Source organism: Dipteris shenzhenensis, chromosome 2 (assembly GCF_047967505.1).
Source record: "Dipteris shenzhenensis isolate YYH24624 ecotype China chromosome 2, Dip_SZ_1.0, whole genome shotgun sequence".
NCBI classification, from domain to species: Eukaryota; Viridiplantae; Streptophyta; class Polypodiopsida; order Gleicheniales; family Dipteridaceae; genus Dipteris; species Dipteris shenzhenensis.
The window spans coordinates 5,986,978-6,011,075 of NC_141597.1; the positions used below are offsets into that span (position 1 = coordinate 5,986,978).

A 24,098-nucleotide genomic window follows, 5' to 3' on the forward strand; every position below is an offset into this window, starting at 1 on the left:
CTAACACGTTTCAACTACTACGAAATAGACATGCCAATTTAAATTTGACATCACAAAGGGAAGTGGGAGCTCAAGACCTGCTTTGGGGTTACCTTAGGTAATGAATTGGAACCCTGGGAAGAAGGCTGCAAACAGTCACTCCTATTGTTAGTGCCTCATTGATAACTGACCTTTTGAGTGCAACACGAAAACATCCACGCATTTTTTGTGGTTCAACTATAAAACCAATGCTACAAAGCAAGTAATTAAATGCAACAGGATGCAGATAGGCAACAACTTCAAACAAAAAGAAACTTTGGGATAAGGCTGCAAACAGCCAGTCTCTCCTTATTGTTGGTGCCTCATGGAGAACTGGCATTTAAGTGCAACACAAAATTGATCATTAAATGAAATTTTGCTGGCTTTGAAGGTTTACACGATGCTGCTATTTAGGGTTGGAAAACTCTCTGATACCAGACATATATAATGCATTAAGAGCTACTTTTCCTCCACGAAAACATCCATGCATTTCTTGTTGTTCAACTATAAAACCAATGCTACAAAGCAAGTAATTAAATGCAACAGGATGCAGAACGAAAAAACGAATGTGCCGATAGGCAACAACTTCAAACAACAACAAACTTTGAAACAAGTCTGCAAACAGTCAGTCTCTCCTTATTGTTAGTGCCTCATGGATAACTGACCTTTGAGTGCAACAAAAAATTTTGCTGGCTTTGAAGGTTTACATGATGCTGCTATTTAGGGTTGGGACAACTCTCTCTGATACCAGAGACATGTATAACGCTTTAAGAGCTACCTTTCCTCCATGAAGACATCCATGCATTTCTTGTTGTTCAACTATAAAACCAATGCTACAAAGCAAGAAATTGAATGCAACAGGATGCAGCCTGAAAGAACGAATGTGCATGATAGGCGAAAATTCAAACAAAAAAGAAACTTTGGGATATTCCTGCAATTGTGAATAAGCTACTGTATTGGACAAGCCCCTTTCTACATACTCAGACCACCTTGGTATTGAGATCCTTCAAGACCTCTACACAGCCTTTCTCCAGCATTGCTCTGTTCAAATTTGAAGCCTCACTAGAACGGCCTTTCCTGCTAAGCAAGTAAGAAAGCCGGGTCAGCTGGCGTGGATGTATTTTCAGATTTCTTTCCATGACATAGTCACACAATCTGAGGGCTTCATTTATCCGTTGTGCTATGTTCAAAGCATCAAGTACGGCAGTACCCTTACTTCCAGACAAGTTTGAAGGATTCAGCAAAAGATCATCAAATATTTCACCCACTTCTCTGAATTTTGATGCCCTGCTAAAAGTATGGAGAAGCACCAGATAAATATCTGCCGGGACTTTAAGGCCTTTGCTTTTCATCTCATCATACAGCTGCCTTGCTTTGTGTAGTTCACACAAGGTACAACAGCACCGTAAAATAATGGTGTAGGTACTAACATCTGGATGACAAACGCCACTCTGCATTTTTTCAAAAACTCTGAGAGCATCATCCAATCTGCCAGCCTTACAAAGGCTCCGCAATATGCTGTTGCATGCATCAGGAAACATCCTCTCCCCCCTGTCAGCTGTCTTTTCAAACAAATGCATGGCTTTATCCACCTCTTGTGCCTTGCAAAGGTTGACTACCAGTATTCTCTGTGTGTCTGGAGTAGGTGTGCAGCCTTCTGCTGACATCTTCTCCAAATGCGCCAAAGCCTTGTCAACTTGGCCTGACTTTACGTGGCCAATAAGAATACTATTGTGGGTGGTTGTATCTGGACAGCAACCAATTTCTTTCATGTCTGCAAAAAGCTTAAAGGCCTCATCTACTCTTTCTTCATGACAATGGAAACATATGAGTGTGTTGTAGGTGCTGATGTCCGGAATGAGGCCTTTTGCCCGAATCTTTCCAAATACTTCCACCGCTTCTCCTGGTCTTCTGGCCTTACAACAGAGCCTTAAGAGAGCATTGTAGGTCTGCATACTTGGGGTGCATCCTTTCCTTTCCAAGTTCTCTAATACCCTAAGTGCATGATCAACTTTCCCAGCTCTAACATATGTTGATAAAAGAGCATCAAAAGTTCCTATGTTTTGCTCAGCACCCTCATCAAATATCTGGTGCATAAGCCTATCGGCCCTGTCCAGGTCACTTACTTTAAGGAAAGCAGTCAATAAAGCACCGTACATTTTCCCATCAGGAACAACATCAAAAGACTTCATCAGGTCCAGTGATTCAGCTGCTGCTGAAGCCATCCCAGCTTTTCCATAATGATGAACCAAAGCAAGGAATGCCTTGGGATCAATTGTAACACCAGAATCCTTCATTTCCTTCAGGACTTGTATGGCAAACTGAAAGTTCGCTGCTCGTATGAAGGTATGAAGGATTACATTATAAACATTTCTTGGTAGTTTGAACCCTTTGCTTTTTGTCTCATCGTACAGCTGCCTTGCCCTCTCTAATTCAGATAAGGTGCAACAGCATTGCAAAAGAATGCCATAGCTAGTAGCATCTGGATAGCACACACCACTCTGCATTTTCTCAAAAACTCTCAGAGCATCATTCAATCTACCAGATTTGTAAAGTCCATGCAGTATAGTGTTGCATGAGTCAGCAAGCATCTTCTCCCCTGTGGTGGCTTTCATATCCAAAAAATGTATAGCTTTATCCACCTCTTGTGCCTTGCAAAGATTAGAAATAACGATCCTTTCAGTGTCAACAGTAGGTGTGCAGCCTTCTGACATGTTCTTCAGATGCAGCAGAGCGGTCTCAACTTGTCCTGACTTGAAATAGCCCACAAGAAGACAATTGTGTGCAGTTATATCTGGACAGCAGCCGAGTTCTTTCATCTCAGCAAAAAGCTTCAAAGCTTCACCTACTTTCTTTTCTTGACAATAGAAGCTTATGAGTGTATTATACGTGCCAACATCTGGAACCAGACCATTTTCACGGATCATTTTGAATAACCCCAATGCATCGTCCAACCTTTTGGCCTTGCAAAAGAACTTGATGAGAATGGCATAGCTACTAGTGTCTGGATGGCATACACCACCCTGCAACTTTTCAAAAAATCGCTGAGCATCATCTAATCTGCCAGCTTTGCAAAGTCCATGCAGTATACTGTTGCATGCATCAGGAGACAACTTGTCCCCTCTGCCAGATATCGTTTCAAAGATCTGCAATGCTTTATCCAGCTCTTGTGTTTTGGAAAGATGAACAATAAGAATCCTTTCTGTGTCAAGAGTAGGTTTGCAGCCTTCTGCTGACATGTTTGCAAAATGCAGCAGAGCCTTCTCAACTTGCTTTGACTTAAAGTAGCCAATAAGAAGATTATTATGAGTCGTCGTATCTGGACAGCAGCCAATTTCTTTCATGTCTGTGAAAAGCTTTAAAGCCTCACCTACTCCCTTTTCTTGACTACAGAAGCTTATGATTGTGTTGAATGTGCTAACATCTGGAACTAAACCTTTTTCACGAATCATTCCAAATAACTCCACTGCCTCTTCTAACTGTTTGGCCTCGCAAAAGATCTTTATGAGACTGTTGTATGTACGCACATTTGGGATGTATCCTTTTGCTTCCAGATCCTCCAACACCTTCAATGCATGGTCCACTTTCCCAGCTCGAGCATACGTTGACAAAAGAGCATTAAAGGGGTCAATGTCATGTCCAACACCCTCATCCAATATCTGTTGCACAAGCTTATCTGCCCTGTCCAGCTCATTTGCTTGGAGAAAAGCGTACAATAAAGAACGATGAATTTGAAGATCAGGGACAAAATCAAAGGACGTCATAAGGTCTGGTATTTCAGCTGCAGCTGATGCCATGCCAGTTTTCCCACAATTGTGAATCCATGTAGTGAATATCTTGGGATTGATTGTAAAACTACGCTCCCTCATTTCTTTCAAGACTTGCATTGCTGATTGAAAATTCCCAGCTCGGGCAAAATTCTTGAATAGCATATTGTAGCTGTGTCTGCTATGTTGATAGTCCTCCTGTCTTCCTGCCCATGTGAAAAACTGCATCGCCAAGTCACCTTCCATATGCCTCACTACATTCGCTACAACACCAGGTGTGAGGGATCTCGAATATTCTTCTAGAGCCTGCTCAGTAGGAGCCCCCCAACCCCTTTCTTTACAAAGGGTCAATATCTTCCCTGAAAAATCAGTATCAACAGGTACATCTTTAATCATTGATGGACCTTTAGAAGCACTTTGCTTGCTTTGTTTGCTAATTATTTCTAATTTCGGATGAAGAATATCCTCTGCCGGTTCTGAAACCATGATTGGATCAGAGTTTCGAGTTGAGAACATCCTGCAACGATTTTGTTCTGACAGGAAGGCAAGTCTGCAAGAAGTGGAGCTTCCATCCCGCACCATCCATCGGCAATTTGCTGCAGAAACAGCTGGTGGTTTATGAAGCAGAGTAGCTCTCCGTCGGCTGCAGCAAAACACAAGCATGGTATAAGAGAGAAGAATTCTGCAAACACTCAGATGCATAAATTGTAGCTAAAAATGAAAAAAGAAAAGAGAGAATCTGCAATCCACCATCTGACCAAAAAAAAGAGTCACACATGCATGCATCCACCAGCCCACCTTTGCACAACAATTGTTGCACACATCCCTGTAGTATTAATACAGATCAGTGGATCAGGCTTATCATCAACCTTCCCTTCCCATGCTGAGATTCGGAATTCCACAGCTCTCCATAGAACCACAGTAAATCAAACCTACCAACTTTCCACTACTGCATTTTCCCCTAGAAAAAAGAACCAGTTTTCCACCAAAACACAGTCTTACTTGTGGGATCATTCGTTGGGGTTTGCTTAACCTCTAGTTCGGGGGTGATCCTTGCGAGGATCTATGGTTTGGTGGTGACACACTAGCCTCCTCAGTGTGACCACTCCTAGAACACCTGTTGCACCATTTTTCATTGCTACCTGGTTTCCCTCGAATGCCCAATTCCTTCCGTGCCTTTTTCTCCTCCGCCCCCGCTCCACCCTTCCTCCTCCCTGCCATCTCGCCTCCCTGCCTTCTATCCCTCCCGCCTTCGCACCTCCCCCCAACTTCCTGCCTCCCCCGCCATCACGCCTCCCCCGCCATCTTTCCCCTCCGCCTCCCTTGCCCTCTTCTCCATCCCTCTTCCTCCCCCCGCAGGCTCTCTTCTATCCCTTCCGCCTTCCTGCTTCCCCACCATCTCGCCTCCCCGCCTTCGCACCTCCCCCCGACTTCCTGCCTCCCCCGCCATCGCACCTCCACTCATCTTTCCCCTCTGCCTCTCCCGTCCTCTTCTCCGCCCCTCTTCCTCCCCCCGCAGGCTCTCTTCCCCCACCCTCCTTCCACTCCTTCACTCCCTCCTTCTCTCCTTCTCTTCTCCTTTTTCTCTCCTTCCCTCCATCTTTCCCCTCCGCCTCTCCCGCCCTCTTCTCCGCCCCTCTTCCTCCCCCCACCCTCCTTCCACTCCTTCACTCCCTCCTCCTCTCTTTCTCTTCTCCTTTTTCTCTCCTTCCCTTTCTCCCTTCTACCTTCCCTTCCGCCCTCTCCACCTCTCTCCTCTGCCTCTTTGCCTCGCCTTTGCCTCCCCCTCGGATGCCCTTCTTCCTCTCCCCCCCTTTTTTCTCATCTTCCTCCCTGCAGCGGGAGCATTTGTGCTTGTTAAGGTGAAAGAAAATCTTGGTGGTGACCCTTTGTCTGGCCAAAGGGGCTCTATGGCAGCACCCTCGACTGCCACAGCCGTTAAGGTTCTTCTTTCCCCAGCTGACAAACAACAAGTATAGCTGGCAGTTCAATCCCTCTAGGACAAGGCGCTCGTGGGTAGAATTGTGGGCCTCACGCCTACACGGAGAGTGGTGTGAGAGTGGATCCACGCGAGCTTGACATTAGAGGACGACCACATCCAGGAGGTCACCATCTATGAAAGAGGCATTTTCCTCATCCAGCTGAGCTCCCCCGACACTGCCTCGACACTCATGGAGTAGAGCCCCATCCTCCTTTGGCCCGCATCTACTTTACCTCTTTCCTTGGTATCATGGGTTTGCAGTAGAGGACATGCCACATGAACACGGCACACCATGTTCCCTATTTTCTGGTTACGCTCCACTTCCTAGGGCTCCCCAAGGAGTATGGAGCCATCCTCCCCTCCATTGGTCGGGCATTTAGCACTGTGCTTGAGTACCCACCATAGTCGGCCGCCTCAGTTGTAGCAGATGACGGGGTGACAGCCCAGAGTCCCTCCAAGAGTTGATCCTCCTAGAGACCCTTGAAGGGGGCACACTTTACCAGCGTGTGGAGATTTATGGGCTACTAGGCCAGTGTCTTTGGTGCAGACAGGTAGGTCACCTAGCCAGAGATTGCCCCCGTGACCATGGCCGAGTGCCTCCCTCCCCTCCCACACAAAGTAGGCAGAGCCAGCAGACCAGAGTCCCGCGCCCCCTCAAACAGGAGCAGCAAGAGTCTCAGACCCCCTGGGTGACCCCTTCAGAAGGGGACTAGACCCAAGTTAAAAAGAAAAAGAAACCAAGCAAACAGGCTCGCAAGCGCCGCAAGCAGAGAACCAAACGCAGAGAGAGAGAGAGACAAGGTTGTTCACAAGGCACCTAAGGAGCAGCAACATCAGCAACAGGAGCCCTTGCATGGGAATCCACCTCCCTCAGCAAAAGGGGCCACCGCCCAACCAGATGATCCTCACGTGGTAGAGGTTCAGCGTCCACATCCACCCTCGCATCAGCAACAACGAGCCCTAGGAGTTCCTGATGTGACGATGGCGACAATAGCCAGACAACGGTTGAGGAGGAGCGGATCCAAGGCCCCAGCGAGCCTGATCAACAAGGAGAGCCTGATATTGTCCCTTTTCCCCCCCCTTTCCCTTTCCCCCCCCTTCCCCTCCCCCTCCCCCTCTAGATCCCTCCCCCCTTTCCCCTCCACCCCCCCTGGCTTCACCCCGCTCCTCCTCCCTTGCCGCCCCCTGCTGTGATCACTCTCACCACCCGTCCCCTTCCCTCCATCCCCCCACCTCCTCCCGCCCCCGCTGCCCCCCTTTCCACCTCCGTAGCAGGTTCCTCATCCTCCCTCCCCTCTCCTGCTTCGACACCCTTGCCAACAGGCAAGGGTAAGACGACGTCCCCTTCTACTCCCTCACCACAGCATCAGGCCCATTCACGGAGGGAGCCAAAGGGACAGGGCTCATCCTCTAAGTCAACCACCCCCCACCTCCAACCTAGGTGCCCCTTACTGCAGGGCTTCTGGAGATTGGGACCCTAGAATTACCTGGAGATCCCGGACTCCTATCCTTTACCGCTGGAGGTCACGCTTATGATCCTGCAGCCACAGAAGGGGGTTTGATCAGCGCAGTGGGCTCTCAGACACACCCCGTTTGGAGTTTCCAGTTTGCCTCCACAAGGTTGGAGAAGTGGACCCTAGAGGTGTTTGATGCTATTATGGGAGACCAAATTTCACGCATGATACGAGTGGATGGGAGCACGGGGACTGGATCTTTGGTACGCCCATGGTGCGGAGGTGAATTTCCAACTGAGCTTCACGCAAGAGGAGCCAATGTGTGGTTTGACAATAGGAGTTATCAGATTGCCGCTTGAGGCAACAGTGGATCATGCATACTACTGGCCCCTCTAGAAGTGTGCCGAGCGGTTTGGGGTGGAAGTCTATGTAGCCTCTCGCTTATAAACTACTGTAAAAACACTCTCAGAAGCGCTCTCTCTCTCTCTCTCTCTCTCTCTCTCTCTCTCTCTACAGACAGCTAGGACCCAGGACAACATGTCGGGCTGGACCCCCCCGAAGGTATTTTATTTCTTGAGAGAAAATGGATACAGCAAAACTTGAATCCATATTACATAAGCTCTTAGGCTCTCTTTAACACGCGAAAATCTGCTTGCTCCTAAACTGTTACGTCGATTCACAGGTGCAGGCACATTCAATAACCTCCCAGCCAACCTCGGTGGTAGCAAGCTCTCAAAATCAAAAATCAGTCACCTAAAAGCTTTTTTGCTTGCTTATTCCCAACGAGCCCCAAAACTCCCTAGATGGATCTAGTATGCCACATGTCTTCAAATTAGGGTCCTTCCTTAATGCATCATTTACCCCTCTCTTGGAATATCTTTGAAACCACCTCCCACCTACCTAGTGGTATCTCCAAGGGCTGTAAAAGTCCGGGTGGCTTCACCCGTTATGCCTTACTTACTTGACACAAAAACAATGTGTCACATATTCATGAATATGCTTTTTCATCTTTGGCCAAAAGAAACCTCGCTTCACGAGATCACATGTCTTCTCGACTCATGTCCCGCACATGGGCTATCATGGCATTGTTGAATGACTCTCTACATGAGATCATTCTGATTAGGTACTACTACCTTGCCATTTCTTTTCAGCATACCATCCCTTATGGCATATCTTGCATAAGTTTGGCCTTTTCTGGATGCCAGGTCATCCTTTTCCCCAGGTTTGAACACATGAGCCTTAGGCCAAAGACTCTGGACGAACTCGTCCACCTTTTGAGTTTCTCTAATCTCGGTCATTAGAGCACTCTCTAATACCATGAAACTCATGTTATGCATAATGCGTGACAACGCATCAGCAACTTTATTATCCTTCCCTCTCGGTACCGAATCATCAAGTTAAACTCCTACATGAGTTCTGCCCACCTAGCTTGGCGGCCTCTCAAGTCAGGTTGTTTACAAAAATGTTTCAGAGTATCATGATCAACATCAACATAAAACTCTGACCCATACAAATAATGTCTCCATGTTTTCAGAGCATGGACAACAGCATACAACTCTAATTCATGAGTTGGTCAATTTCGTTGAGAGGGAGAAAGCTTCTTGCTTTCAAAGGCTACTGGCCTTCCCTCTTGGAGGAGAACTGCTCCTACCGCAATGCCACTTGCATCGGTTTCAAGGAAAAACGGTTTCTGGGGATCAACTATTTTTAACACCGGTCCTGAGACCACATCTTGTTTTATGGTGTTAAAACTTTCTTGTTGATTCTGTCTCCATATAAAAAATACTTTATCTGAGGTCAAATCAGTCAATGGCGATACTATTTCGGAATATCGTTTGATATGCCTTCGATAAAATTGGACAAATCCCAAGAATGATCGCAAAGCGGTCAAACTTTGAGGGATTGGCCAAGTCAATATCGCAGCCACTTTCTTTGGATTCATTTCTACCCCCTCAGGAGTAATTATGAATCCTAAATATTCAAGTCTTATATATATATACCTTTGTAAGACTAGAATAAGTCCAATCATACAAATTTAGAATTTTTTGTTGTTCTAAAGATCAAAAAACTACAAAGAAAATAAAAGAGAAAATGAAAGAGAAGAAAAAAGAGATAAACAAAAACTTTTATGAAAAGCAAAAGGAAGACATACTTAGCAAGCAAAGCAACACTTATGTCGTCATCAGTGCCCAAGCATAAGCAGCTATACTGGGTTTCTAAAGACCCGCGGAGTCTCTTGGGCAAACCCAGTGCTTGCTAAAATACGTCAAATAAACAAAAGAGAATGAAAACAAGAAATAAAGAAGAAACGAAGCAGGTGACAGTATAGTTTTCTTTTTATTTACATAAAGACTCGCTTTCCTCAAAGTATTGAACACTATTCTTAAGTATTCATGATGCTCAGTAATACTTTTACTGAATACTAGAATATCGTCAATAAAGTGTACTACAAACTTTCCGATATACGGACGTAGTAAATCGTTCATAAGCATGACGAATGTAGCTGGAGCATTGGTAAGTCCAAAGGGCATTACCAAAAACTCATAATGTCCAAACTTGCTTCTAAAAGCGGTTTTATGCACATCCTCGGCCCTAACACGGATCTGATGGTAGGCACATTTAAGATCTATCTTACTGAAAATTACCGCCCCATGTGATGCATCTAGCAAATCATCGATCCGAGCCATCGGATACCTGTGCTTAATAGTGATATTATTCAATGCTCTGTAATCTATACAGAGACGAAAAGTATCATCTTTCTTTTTCTTTAATATCACTGGCGAAGCAAAAGGTGAGAAACTTGGTTGAATCTGCCCCAACTTGAGGTATTCTTCCAGTTGTCTTCGTACCTCCGCTTCTTCGATAAAACTCAACCTATAGGGAGGTCTATTTACAAGTTCTGCCCCCGGGATTAGTTCAATACTATGCTGAACATTCCGCTCTGGAGGTAACCCATAAGATAACTCATCCCTAAAACAATCAGAGAACTCCTCTGTTATTTGATCAGCCAGCTTGGCCATCTCTCCATTTTGAGCAACATCAGTGCTAGCCGAAGAATCATCAACCGCGGCTCCACCGATGCTGTACAAAGAAACAAAAACTCTTCTTGAGCTTTTCGAATTTCCATCACGGAAACCAACGGTCCTTGAGGTATATCCTTTTCACCTCGTAAGACATACAGCACATCATTCATCTTGAATTGATAAATGTGCTTTTTTCAATCTATGGCTGGATTCTTCCTAGAATGCCAAGCCTTACCCAGGGCTATGTCTGCATGAGCAAGCTTAGTCATTTCAAAATCAAGCTTCTCAACATAGTCATGAATTTGAAGCTCCAACTGGGTAACCCTTTGGTCTCATACTTCAGTTGAACTTCCGTCTGTCATCCTGACTGTATATGCATAGTCAAATGGGCTAGTCTTTAGTTTCATCCTCTTTACAAGCTTGGAGTTAATTACATTGTGTGTTGACGCTGAGTCAAACAACACAATGACATCATGATTAGCTACTTGCCCTTTCATCTTAATTAACTCCGTATCATTAAAGGCTGTATATCCCGATGCTGCAGGCTTTGATAGGATATTATCAAGTACACTAGTTACTAACTTAGCAACAGACACACATAACAAAAAAGGTAATGACCTTTGAGAAGATCCCGCTAGTTGAATCTGCATCTGTTCTGCTCTGGTACTTCCCTCCATTTCCACATCGCATTCTAAGACCACCATCTCAACCATCCGACGATCTTTGTTTCATGGACAATCTTTCCACTGATGAGGCTGAAGGCATCCAAAACACAAGCCCTCTCTCCTCGCTTTTTCCCTTTGCTCTTAGTTCAAAGAAGACTTCGACCAAGCTCGGGCTGCCATTGGTGTTACTTTTCTCTTCATCCCAATGGTGGTACTTGATTTTGGAGTCTCAACTGGTTTCACCTGCTTGGCTTGACCACTAGGCTATGAGGCACTCCCTTTGCTAAACCATTTCTTCTTAAACCCAGTTTTCTTCGAGTACCCATATTGAGTCCCAACCTGCACAAACCCACTTGGTATGTTCCCTTTTGCATCCTCATAGTTCAGGGCTATGGCAATTGCTTCATCTAGCGTGTTCGCATACTTAGCCCGAACTTCCATCTTTATCCGATCATTCAATCCAAAGATAAAATCTTTTACTTGAATTGATTGAGATAGGGGTTCATCAACCTTCATTACACTTTCTCTGAACTTATCAGTGTATTCCGCCACTGATAAATTTCTCTGACGAAGGTTTCGATACTGATCCCAAGCTCGGGATGCTTCGTCAGGAGGTAGGAAGTGTTTTCTAAATTCCTTTTTAAACCCCTCCCAAGTAGTGGATGCTACTCCATCTTTCTGCTGTTTTATCCACCACCTATCCGCTGCCTCATTAAACATATGGGTGGCCTCGCGGATTTTCTTCATATCATTCCTGATTTCACAAATGGCGAATGCCTCGTCCCATTTGTGTAACCAAGTCTCAACGATATCGGAACTACGGTCAGACATCCAACCAAAATATTTTTCTGGCCTATAATGGGCAATATTAGACACCTTAGCCCTCCTAGGCTCGACCGTACGAACGCTGGACTCCGGTTCCATTGGAGATTTACCTTTCTCCTCACGAGATGGTCTGGCAGACATACTATGCACCATTTTTCTAAGTTCAGATTGCCCTATATTTGCTTGTAACTGTTGCGCTAAAATCTATTACAAGGCATCCTCTAACATTGCAATTCTGCCAGATAGTATATGACCTGCTGGGCGCGACACCTGCGGGGTCGGCCAGACTCCCGACTCTACAGGATCCATCCTGGAAGCTTCTTCTTCTACTTCCATTTAGGTCAATGGGTGTGTATGTTTAAATAAATAAAACACCGCTTGAAACTGTAATTACAAATCGAAAGTCCAACTTCCAACTTTACAGCTGACAAAGCATATATCACACTGTAACCAAAATCACTTTTCCCTGTACTAGGAAAAACTCCTGCAATCCAAATTGACTCAAACACGGAGACAAATAAACAAGCAAATACTCCAACAAAGCTTAGAAGGCACAGAGAGCTCCCTAGTTATAATTCTTGCTGCATGAAGAGATCAACTAGTCCCTGTAGTCCACTCCAAATCTGCATTTATGACCTACCTTGTGACCACAAACATACTGTAGTATCTGTCCCTTCACACGAGCTCACAATCAAGCGCAACCAGTTACTAGTAAGCTTGAAAATCGTCGAATCAGAACCGTGACCTGACGATAATCTACTCAACGCGATCAAAGATGCTCTTTTAGAAAAGACATCGTTCTTTAATTACTAACTCATAAGCCGATAGAGAAAATCTGTCCGCCTTCTGCTGTCACCTCTGGTTTCATATACAAAGTCACTTCACGTCTCCCTTCCGAGATACCAAGGATCCCTGACGTCAATTAGCCAAGACTAACATGTGCGCCATCCTGACATCCAACGCACACCCAGTTCCTGCTTTAACATATACCCATGCAGGTGACGAGATATCTCCAGGCGCACGTAGCAATCCCTTTGATCTTTCTGCTTCCACTCCGCATAGCAATTCACCGTCACGATGAAGGCACAAGACCTAAGCTTAACTACTCTCCAAAATTGCTCCACAATAAACTAAAAGTAATACCAGTGTGGTCTTTGTCTAGTTAGTTGTTCACCGTAACGTGCGTAACTCTACTGGCTACCTCACCTTCAACTCGTCAACAGCTTTACGTGAACTCGGCCATCCTGCGACAGCTAGTTCCGTGACCACACAATAGCTCATCAACGCTACCCAGACTGACAAACTGCCAAATTACAATCTGTGTAGAATTTGGGCTCTCTATTGTCCGTCGTCAAACGCCCAGCCAGTCCCAGACCTCTCGCGATATAATCTGCGCTCTGATACCAAATGACACGCGAAAATCTGCTTGCTCCTAAACTGTTACGTCGATTCACGGGTGCAGGCACATTCAATAACCTCCCAGCCAACCTCGGTGGTAGCAGGCTCTCAGAATCAAAAATCAGATCACGTAAAAGCTTTTTTGCTTGCTTATTCCCAACGAGCCCCAAAACTCCCTAGATGGATCTAGTATGCCACATGTCTTCAAATTAGGGTCCTTCCTTAATGCATCATTTACCCCTCTCTTGGGATATCTTTGAAACCATTCGCCCCTAGGCACATTTCATGCATTTAGGTCCCTTAACCTTAGATCCACCTAGTCTAGTGCCGTATCACCCTCACCAAGGACCTTGACCTTTATTCCTTTTTTGTCATTTACATGAAGCCCAAACAAATATAATACAAACATTGATCCTTTAAAGGAAAATGTCGACTAACCCTTCTGAGGTCATGTTACCTCAACTTGAGCGTAACACTCTTTCTTGGCAACAAGCCACTTGTCAATTTCTACATTACTTTCCTAATTGCATGCCATTAAGGGCAACTCTGAAGTCTTCGAAGCACTTGGTCACGTGAACTGCCTCCTAGACTCTTGTTAGGCTCCATTGCGCTTAGGAAAATAACTCTTCCTAGTACCTGCAACAATTAATTAAAGCGCACCACCATGGTACCCATTAATTGTTAGCGCTTTACATGCAAATAACACACTGTGGACTAATTCTAGTCACGGTCATAACAAATATAAAAATATATATTTATTCTCTGGTTGACCGAAGTCAACGCTCTTGATCATAATTAAGGGGCTTTGACCAAGGATCGAGGCGCCTTAATTATAGTCAAGTCTCTCTAACCGAAGTTGGCACATCTTGGTTAACCACAGTTAACCTTCTTGATATAAACCAAGTCTTCCTGACCAAAATCAGGCTTACTTGACCGAAGTCAAGTCTCTGTGACCGCAGTCAATTCTTTGATCAACAGAAAAACTCTTTTGACCATAATTAACCCAAATGGAAAAACTCTTTAATTATGATCAAATAAATGGTCAAATGTACTTTGACTTAGGATATTTACATTGTGGTGACAGTCTCCTTCATGATGAAGTAGGCACGGAAGATCAGCATTGAGCTAGTATCCACCCTAGTACATCGTCGCACAGACACGGACTATTCGCCCTCAAAACCCCTGACAAAGTCACCTAAGGCAGTCTTTCTGGAACAGGCGCCCATTCACTGGAGAGCCTTGTTCTCTGCACCCCCATCCTCATGAGCTGGACCATAATGAGTTGGAACGTGCACGAGCTCCACGACCGTGCTCATAGTCAACCGTAGTACCTAATACTCCGGCAGGAGTTGAAGTGGGCAGTGATAGGGCGGACAGTGGACATCCCTTTGATCCAGAAGCATATGTTATCAGCAGCAGACATCAGACGACGTCACAACCTCCTCCTAGGGAGAGGTCCGGAGGAGTGGTCCCCTGCAGTAGGACGGAGCAGAGGGGTCTGCATCTCGGTTTCACAGACTTTGGCTCCACAGGTCTACGATCAGGGCGAGCTTATCCCAACAAGCTGTAGCAAGGAGTGCAAACTCAAGAAAGTGACCATGCATCTGTCTATTCCCTGACCTTGTCCGGGCAGCAAAAGGCTGATCTTGTTTGCTGTCCCTCAATGTATCAAGAATCCATCTGGGAACTTGCCTTTGCTGTCTATTGACAGCTCTTTCTTCAATCACTGCATCATGAATAGTGGGATCATTTTGTGCTGGAAGAGAAATCTGCAAATCAGCATGAGGTACTGGCTGATTATTGCTTGTTGGAGGGCCTGCACGAGGCTCATGTTGCTGGTCAAAGTCCCCTTCTGAGGAAGGCAGAAGTAACCAAGAGTCAAAGGCATCAAACATGTCAACTTCTGGCTTAGCTTTGCAGTCCACAAGAGGAGAGGCCGAATGTTCAGCAAAGATTACATCTCTACTGACAATAATCTTCCCAGTATTTGGTTGGTATAACATATACCCTCTGCTCTCCTGGCTGTAACCAATAAATATGCATTTGATTGCCTTGTCATCAAGGTTATGTCTCAGCTGAGATGGTACATGAACATATGCAAGAGACCCAAAAACTCTCATGTGTGAAAGTGAAGGCTTCCTGCCTTTCCATGCTTCATAAGGTGTAACAGTCTTCAATGCCCTTGTAGGTGATCTATTCAGCACATAGTTGGCACACATCACTGCATCAAGCCAAAATTTATTGGGCAAGGACTTGGCCTTAAGCATGCATCTGGCCATCTCCATAGTGGACCTGTTCTTCCTTTTAGGAACAGGATTATGCTAAGGAGTGTAAGGAGTAGTGCATGAGTGAACAATGCCCCGTGAAGACAAAAATGCATCAAACTCCTTTGACATATACTCTCCCCCTCTATCTGTGTTGAGGGTGACAAGCTTGCATCCTGATTCATTCTCAACCATATTCAGTCACCTCTGAAAGCATGAGAACACTTCAGATTTGGCTTTTAAGGCATATACCTAGCAATATCTTGTGAAGTCATCAATGAGAGTCATGAAATATTTGTACCTCCCAATGGCATTTGTTCTCATTGGGCCACAAACATCACTATGCACTAGCTGCAATTTCCTTTGTGAGAGTTTTGGACAATTCTTTTGAAAAGGAAACCGATGCATCTTACCCAAAAGACAACCCTCACACACATGTTTGGAAACAGAGTGAGTTTGAGGTACATCATTTGCCATGTCCTATGAATGTAACTTGGCAAGAGCTCTATAAGTCAGATGACCCATTCTCTCATGCCAAAGATGAGTTTCAACAAGCTGTGAATCTGAAATAGCAAATGCTTCAATAGAGAATGCAGCTGAGTGATCATCAAGGTGATAAAGGCCCTTTTTCAAAGTGCCAGTGAGAACTATGGCATTGTCATCACGAAGATCATATACTAGGCATCTGTATCCATCAAAAATCACTCTGAAACCTGAAGTGGCAATTGCTGAAATTGAAATCAAGTTGACTTCAATTCCAGGCACAAAAAGAACATTTGTCAAAGTGACAGGATTACTTGAAATGGATGTGAGCTGCACATCTACAATTCCTTCTACAGCATAGGAAGCATTATTAGCACATGTGACAGTCCCTCCTCGAGGTGCATCAGCTAAGGAATGAAACAACTGTCTGCAAGATGTGACGTGCTTGGAAGCACCACTATCAAAATACCAAGACTGAGCATCATTAGCAGTAAAGAGTGCATCAACTTTGGAGGGATTAAATGAGCAATGGACAGCCCATGCCCAATCATCCTGAAGAGCATGTGCATGTGAAGCATTTTCTGGCTCGTGGGATTCAATTGCATGTGAGGCATTAACTGTCAATCCTGCTTTCTTTTTCTCCGAAGCAATGCGCTTCCTACATTCTGAAATGTCATGTCCAAGCTTGCAACAATAGTTGCATCTTTTCTTCTTTGACTTATCTGCTATATTTTTAGATGCATTGGAGGAATTTCCCCTGCTATGCGAACATTTAGGCTTGCCCATAGGCTTGGAAGCCTCGCCTCTTCCTGTCTGCTGTGAAGCAAATGCATGATCAGGAATAATAGCTTGTCTATTAGCTCGACTTTGCTCTTTCTGCAAAAGCAATGTGACTAGCTGATCAAAAGAGTAGTGGTTTGGATTACCCATGGCCACTAATCGAAGGGTTGTAGCAAACCCTTGATATTTATCTTGCAGTCCATTCAATGTGGTACTGACAAGCTGAGAATTTCGCACCACCTCATCAATATTGGCAAGTTGTTCCATGAGGTCCTTGACCTTAGTCAGGTATGCATCCATAGAGTCACCTTCATTCATACTGACTTCCTCCAATTGTCTTCTTAAAGATGCAACACGTGCCTCATTGCCAATCTGATAAAGAGAAGCCAATTTGTCCCAAGCATCCTTTGCTGTCCTGCAAGACCGGATGTGTGGAATAATGATTCTCTTGCATGATAAAGCAATACAGGAATGGGCATTTGCATCTCTTGCATCCCATCTTGATTGTTCCTGAGTTGGGGGAGTAGCAACAAGGGTGCTAGAAGAAGGAGTACCCTCTGCAGAGGGACCAGCACTAGAGGCAACCACTGTAGCATTGGCTAGCCTCAGATCAACCCCAAAAACAATATTCCAAAAGCGCCTTGCAACAAGAATATGTTTCATGAGATAAGACCACATCGAATAGTTGGTGCCATCCAACTTATCATCTTCACGAAGAATGCCAAATAGATCATGATTGTTGCCAGCCATTGCAAATGTGATACCCTGAAAAAGACATGAAAACTCAAAAGCCTCAAGGCTATCACTGCAAAGAGCTGGCTGTCCAAAAATGATAGCAAATACCTGCAAATAAATGTTCTGCAAATTCCCAACCCAAATCAAAGGGCAAATGCAAATTTGACCCAAATGTGACTGTGACTGCAAAAAAAAGCCCCAAATTTAATGAGGGCAAATAGGCCAAAAAGAGGGCAAATACAAAAAAGCCCCAATTTTTGCTGAGATTTTTTGCAAATGTGACCCAATGTATTGTAAACTGACCCAATGTCCTGCAAATGTGACTCAATGTCCCGTACGAAATACAGCAGGTATCTTGTACGGAACATCTGCAAGTATGATTATACGAAAGTACGATGCAAGTACGTGGCTATACGGAATGCAAGTACAGAGCACAGTACGAAACAAGTACAACGTACAGCGCATGCACTTGTAGAAGACGTACAGGATCTGACGCGAGATCCGTACGTATCTGTACGAACGTCCGTACAGTCGTATGGACTGTACGGAAGGGAGACGCAGGGAGCAATGTAGGTCCAGGGAGCTGGGCGCCTGGATCTGTAGCACAAAAAATGGCGGCGAAAAGACTCTGGGAGCCTTGGACAGCAGTTGGAGAGCTTCGAATAGGCTGGAGCAGGAACGACCAGCAAAGGAGCACACTTCCAATGAGCGATGGAGGGCTCAAGGGGCTGAGGAGAGCTGGAAGACAAGTGTAGACCTTGGCTCTGATACCACCATAGGATCGATAAACGAAAGAGCAAGTACAAGGTACAAGGGTCGAAGAAGATCCGCCGTCACGTCAACTAGTGTATTAAGAAGAGAGAAGTACATAGTACTTGTACCTAGACCCTAGGACTAAGTGTCCTATGTGGCATAAAAGGCACAAAATAAACTAAGTGCCTATAACTATGCCTACAAGGCACATACCAAGGCCCATAGAGCATCACTAGAACTGGGAGAAGATGGCCTACAATATTTTTTCCCCGTTCTAAGACTGTGGATGAATGTGTTGTGGTTTAAAATTTCAGTCACGGAATATGCATTTCTTGTTTTAATTACATGAATGCTCTAAAACAAACTTCCACATAAGCAGATTCTAATATGTGCTAAGTCAAAATAATACCAAGGTCATGGATACAGCCCACGGTATAGGCGGGAAACCGTGAGGACTTGCATTAATGGGGCTTAAAGGGATGGGATCTAGTGTTATTCCTAAGGCTTAGGCAATAATGAAGAGGTGCAAGGGGAAGCCCATGAGAGGGCTTTAAGGAAGGGTTCCTTGCATGACACATGGCACCAAAGAAGAAAGCTAGCCAAGTAGCAACCACTAGGTGTGGAGAAGGGTTTCAGGAAGAGCTCAATTAAGAAGGAGATCTCATGGATGGAGACCAAGAGAAAGTAGACGAGGCTTGAAATGAGTGCACAAAAGAAAGGATAGCACATGGAGCCAATCGCTAGAAGAAGCTGTCATTTGTAGGTAATGTAAAAGGATGTGATTGGGATAGATTGTACTGTCTGCAAGGGTTGCTCAGGGAAGGATAAGATCTACGGAAGAAGCTGAAGAGGCTACATCTGTTGCTAAAGGACTGAGGGCTGCGGTAAAGGCTGTAGGGACTGCAGGGCTAGGTGATGGACATGGACTAGGTGTTGCTACTGATGGAGACTCAACAGCGGTTGCTACAGGAGTGGCTGCACTAGCTAATGCTGGAAGAATGAGTTTTTATCATATATATGCATATACAACTATAGGAGTGTGTGTATCTTTTACTTTTTTTTTTGGGGGGGAGGCGATTTTGCTAAGGCCTTTGATACAATACAATGGGATGTCATCTCGCATACAATGAAATCTCTGGGTTTTGGGGGGGAAATGCAGCATCTTATTTATTGGCTATATCAAGACAGTAAAGCTGCTGGCATTCTGGCAGATGATATCACAGATACATGGACCCTTTTTTATTTCAGTACGGCAGGGTTGTCTCTCAATGCTCTATTCTATGCCATGGCTACACATCCTATGCTGGGATGATCTCGTAGCTGCAGGTGCATGCATGGTTTGCAAATACATGGCCCCAAGCCGTTGATAGCACAAGCATATGCTGATGACTCCTTTTTCTTTCCCAAGAATACAGAAAGGGACCTCACATGCCTTATGCATGCTTTATCCTCATTTGGTCAAGCTGCCGGTCTGATAGTAAATTTTCAAAAATCTAAGCTTCTTTCGCTTCATGAGAAAGCTTGGCATCGTATCTTATGGCCAGGGGATATAGTTTACACATGCAGCTTGTACGTCACCTTGGGTACCCTAAGGAGTCCACGTCAGCAGATGGATTGGGTACTTGACATGCTAAAGAAAAAACTGGAATACTGGAAGCTGGCGACTTGGCCACTACATGTCCGCTATCATATTGTGCAATCGATCCTGATTGCTTGTATCCAGTTTTACTTGCCTTTGATAGTGGTGTTTGCAATACAATTCATGCAGAATGATCAGCCATGGATTTACATGATGCAACATTTGGTTTTACACTTGTCTACTACTGCCTTTGGTCACTGGCAGCCCACCCAATGAGACTTATTTTGGATCACAATGAAGGTAGAGTCAAGGGATGTCCTTTTGTCATTTGCATGCTTTCTGATTGGAAGCATATACTTTCCCACCTTAAGTGGAATGGGCGTGATATACTTGCAGGAAATTCTTTGCATGCTTAGAGCATTCAACAGTCAAAGGTGTTCTCCCCTCCGCTCGCTTTGCAAGAACCCTGCCGTTCTTATTTTCTTTGGTCAAAAGGCATATGCCATGTGAATGATGTGTTGGATGCTACTGGTATGGTAATTTCTTTCCTACAACTGTCAGGCCGTATGATTCAGGGCACCATTATAGGCCTCTATGGTTGTTATTATCACAGATACTCCATGACTTTCAGCCAATACCTCATCTTGAGATTGTTGGCCCCGAGGACTGGGTTCTTCAATCGGCTGATCTTGTTCGTTGAGCACTACCATTAGCTAATATCACAGTTGCATCCTTGCATAGGGTCTTGATGCCTCACTCTTGGGTTTCACTTCATGCCAATCACATCTAGTGTATGAGAAGCACCACTCGATGGTGGCAGAAAAGATTGCAGCACATTTGGGCTTCCAAACTTTCCCTTAGGCAAAAGTTCTTATGGCGGGTTATGCTTGGGGTTCTTCCCTTTGGACAGATTTTAGCTCATCGACGTATTGCTCCTTTCTTTCTTTCTTTCCTACCACTTGTCAACGATGTCTGTCTGTTCATGAGTCTATTCTATTTTGGCATTGCCCAGAGTCTCATGATTTCTTGTTTCTTGTACATCAGTGACTCCGGGCTCGTTTCCCCAGTGCTTCCTTTGGCAAGAATTTCTGGCTGTTTGGTTTTCATCTTGCGAGATAGGGCTATGATCTCCTTTTTTATTGGGTTGGTTACCCGGCAATTTGGAGCCTATGGAAGGAGTCATCGAGTCTTTGGTGATCCCCGTCTGGCTAAATATCATATCTTCCAACATCTCTACAGCAATCATTTTATGATTGTTTAAATTCTTGGTATATAGATTATCATGCCTTGTCATATAATGACATCTTTTAACATTTGTAACTAGTTGCCCTTTCTTTGGGATTGTTCAATAACAAATAGATTTCCCAAAAAATGTGTGTGTGTGTGTGTGTGTGTGTGTGTGTACATATACATATGTATATGTATATGTACATGTACGTGTATGTGAGAGAGAGAGAGAGAGAGAGAGAGAGAGAGAGAGAGTGTGTGTGTGTGTGTGTGTGTGTGAGGCGCTGCATCAGAGCCCAAAAACCGGTGATCTGGAGCATTTATCACCAGCCGTATAGCCCGTCAGAGCTCCATACGGATTTCGTACAGGTGTACGGCCCGTATGGACACTTCCGCCTGCTACAGTTTTGCTGCTCCCAGTCCATCTCCGGTTCTTGGATCGTTTCCACGCAGGGTTTCGCTTGCAGACTACATCCACGCCCTGATTTTGAAGGCTTTTGCTCCCGTTTTTCTCCTCTTCAGTCTTTGGGTCTGCTGCACCTTTCCCATCACCAAAATCTTCCCTTTTCCTCTACAATATAGTTCATCTGGGTTTTTAACTGGTTTTTCTCTCTTTTTCCTCTACAAAACTGTTTATTATCTTCTCTCGACCTCTACATCCCTCTTTCCCTTCTATCTCCTTACAAATATACTCTTTTTCTCTTCTCTGTGGGCTTCCTGTGGGCATTTTTTTGGGACTGGTTTTTTTCCTCCACTACCCTTTTATAGGTACCTCCTTTTTGAGTTCCACTTTTTACAAAGCTATGGCTGAATATTCCTATGAAAAAACGTTTCAAAAGGAGCGTTCGGTTCACTGCAAGAAGCAAAAGCAGGCTGAGGGTCAGCATGACCCGGTACATGATACTCTTGAGGCCCAACTGGTCTATGATGTCATGCATGAAGGATTTGCAGACACAAGGAAAGAGTGGAAAGACTCGGTTCCTTCAGTTGGCCTTATGGTTGAAGTAGATGAAATTGTGGATCCAGTCAGAGAATATGCTAAAAATGCAGTCATATTATTTTTTCTAGGTTGGATGCCACCTGCCGCAGAGGTAGGCAATTGGTTGACTCGCACACTGGCTGGCTCGTTTGTTCGCAAAGTACACTATGCAGCCAGGGGTTTTTTTGAGGTTATCATGGTGGATGAGATACACAGACAAATGCTTTTGGAACATTCGCCTCTCTTTTTTGGGCAGCAAATGGTGCATATATTGCCATGGTCTCCCACAAGGGATTTTCAAGCTTTAATCCGACAGAGATGCCCGGTCTAGGTTGAAGTGGTAGACTTCCCACAATGCATGGCCTCACTCTTGCCTAAAATTGCAGCATCTTTAGGCAAAGTGGTCTGCCCACCACGGCCTAATGGTAACTCGAATCGATTTTGCATTCTCTGGGATACTGATAATCCCACACCAAACTCTTATTCAGTCACGGTGAATAATGTGAACATGGGAAGTGCTTTTTATAAACTGAAATGGGGATTATTTGCAAGGGCATGTTTTGAGTGCAAAAAATTTGAACACATGGCTTCACAGTGTCCAATGAATCAGCATAAAACGCCTCCTGCCACTTTGCCGGTTCAAATGCCTACTAAGGATGCTCCTACCTCCATTGCAAATAAAAATAAAGGTAGTAGACAGTTTTCTGGAAGTCAGGATAAAGGCAAAGCTCCAGTGGTTTCAAATGAGAATGTTTTTTCACATTCACCTCCTGCTATTCAACCCTCGACAAAAGAACAGAAACCTCCAACTGATGGATGGCAAAGTCCAAGAAAAGTTATTTCTGCTCGAAGACTTCCACCCCCTCGCACTTAGAATGGTGCGTCTTCTAGTGGAAACACCCCAGAGGTCAATTCAGGAATTGGGATCACATGGGCTGCAGTGACAGCTAGCAGAACACTCTTCCCTGAAGAAGAGGTTGCTGCTTTGCTGTCTACTCCTCAGGTGGCTACTTCTTCCTCTCTCTCTCTCTCTCTCCAATCAGCATTCCACTCAATAGTTAGGAGGGGTACGGCAGCAATCGGAGCAGCCTATTCAACAGCAAACCCCGTAGCCTCTACAAGATCCTCCCATGGGACAAATCAGCCATAGCCTCTACAGCATAGCCTCAGCGGTGGGCAGCACTTTAGTGGGACTCAAACATGCCCACTTCAATGAGGAAGCCGAACACTAGTACAAAGGGGCCCAGCGGAAGAATGAAGATAGTAGGTAGCATAAATTATCATGTCAACATCTCTCTCTCTCTCTCTCTCTCTCTCTCTCTCTCTCTCCAATCAGCTCTCTAATCAGCATTCCAAGCTGCGCACTCAGTAGTTAGAATGGGCACAGTTAGTGAGAGAGTATTCTAGGCCCTTTGCCCATTACATTTGACTACGTAGGAGGAATTATCCTAGGAACTGTCCTACACAAAGACTCTATACAACAATTATCAAGCTCAAGAAGTATATTCCAGGTAGCACCGAACAAATCTACAATGGTACCCTCTCCTCACCTATTAGTCAACTATGCCATAACCCGACCAGCTAACCAAAACCACACGTACAGTCAGGAGGACTGAGAGTCCGTAGGAAATGTCCGCATTCTACAATCCAACTGCCAAATGAGCAAATACCTGACCTTTAACGTCAGACCCAGCGAAAAGCGTTGTACATTCTTCGAGAATAAATGTGGCGATACAACATCCTCTATCTGGCCGTGCCTAACGGCAGGTAGACCATGCCATTCTGTACAGATGATTGGTAATGCTGCACGTTTCAGCCTAGAAAACATAGTGGAATAAGCTTACGAAGAAGCATAATGCATTTCCCTTGGCTAAGAGTGGAGCGTTAGAAATTCGTGAGCGGGAAAGCCTTCACATCTGACGATATACATTCAAGTCTACCAAGGCAGCTCATGGAAACTCATTTAGATCCCCAAGGCATTGTTGATGCTGCGAGCATTCAAGGAAGTAGCTTATGTCCTGTGTGTTTCAATGATGGAGGAGGGTTCTTCAATGCAAGGACTAGCATGGGTTTGGACCATGGTGATGAAATTCCTCGACTATGGTGAGTTCAAAGGTTTTTTCAAGAGAGCATACCTGGTGAGAGCTAAGATTCGCCCGCCACTCAT

General features: G+C 44.8%; 1 protein-coding gene across 1 annotated transcript; it reads right to left on the reverse strand.

Annotated features, from left to right (window-relative positions):
• Nucleotides 1–711: 711 nt before the first annotated feature.
• LOC147904273 (uncharacterized) lies at nt 712–24,098 on the reverse strand. Its single transcript, XM_087385152.1, has 3 exons — nt 24,067–24,098; nt 23,602–23,748; nt 712–4,428 (listed from the first exon to the last, which is right to left on the reverse strand). Exons 1-3 carry the CDS (start codon nt 24,096–24,098, stop codon nt 999–1,001), a joined length of 3,609 nt encoding a protein of 1,202 aa, XP_087241278.1. The 3' UTR covers nt 712–998.

Excerpts from the sequence above, each read along its gene's own strand:
- LOC147904273 (XM_087385152.1), bottom strand. The coding sequence starts at position 24,098 with ATGAGTGGCGGGCGAATCTTAGCTCTCACCAG. Across the intron at positions 23,749-24,066 it reads CGAATCTTAGCTCTCACCAG|GCTGAAACGTGCAGCATTAC; the intron begins GTATGCTCTCTT and ends TATGTTTTCTAG. Across the intron at positions 4,429-23,601 it reads GGTCTGACGTTAAAGGTCAG|CCGACGGAGAGCTACTCTGC; the intron begins GTATTTGCTCAT and ends GTTTTGCTGCAG.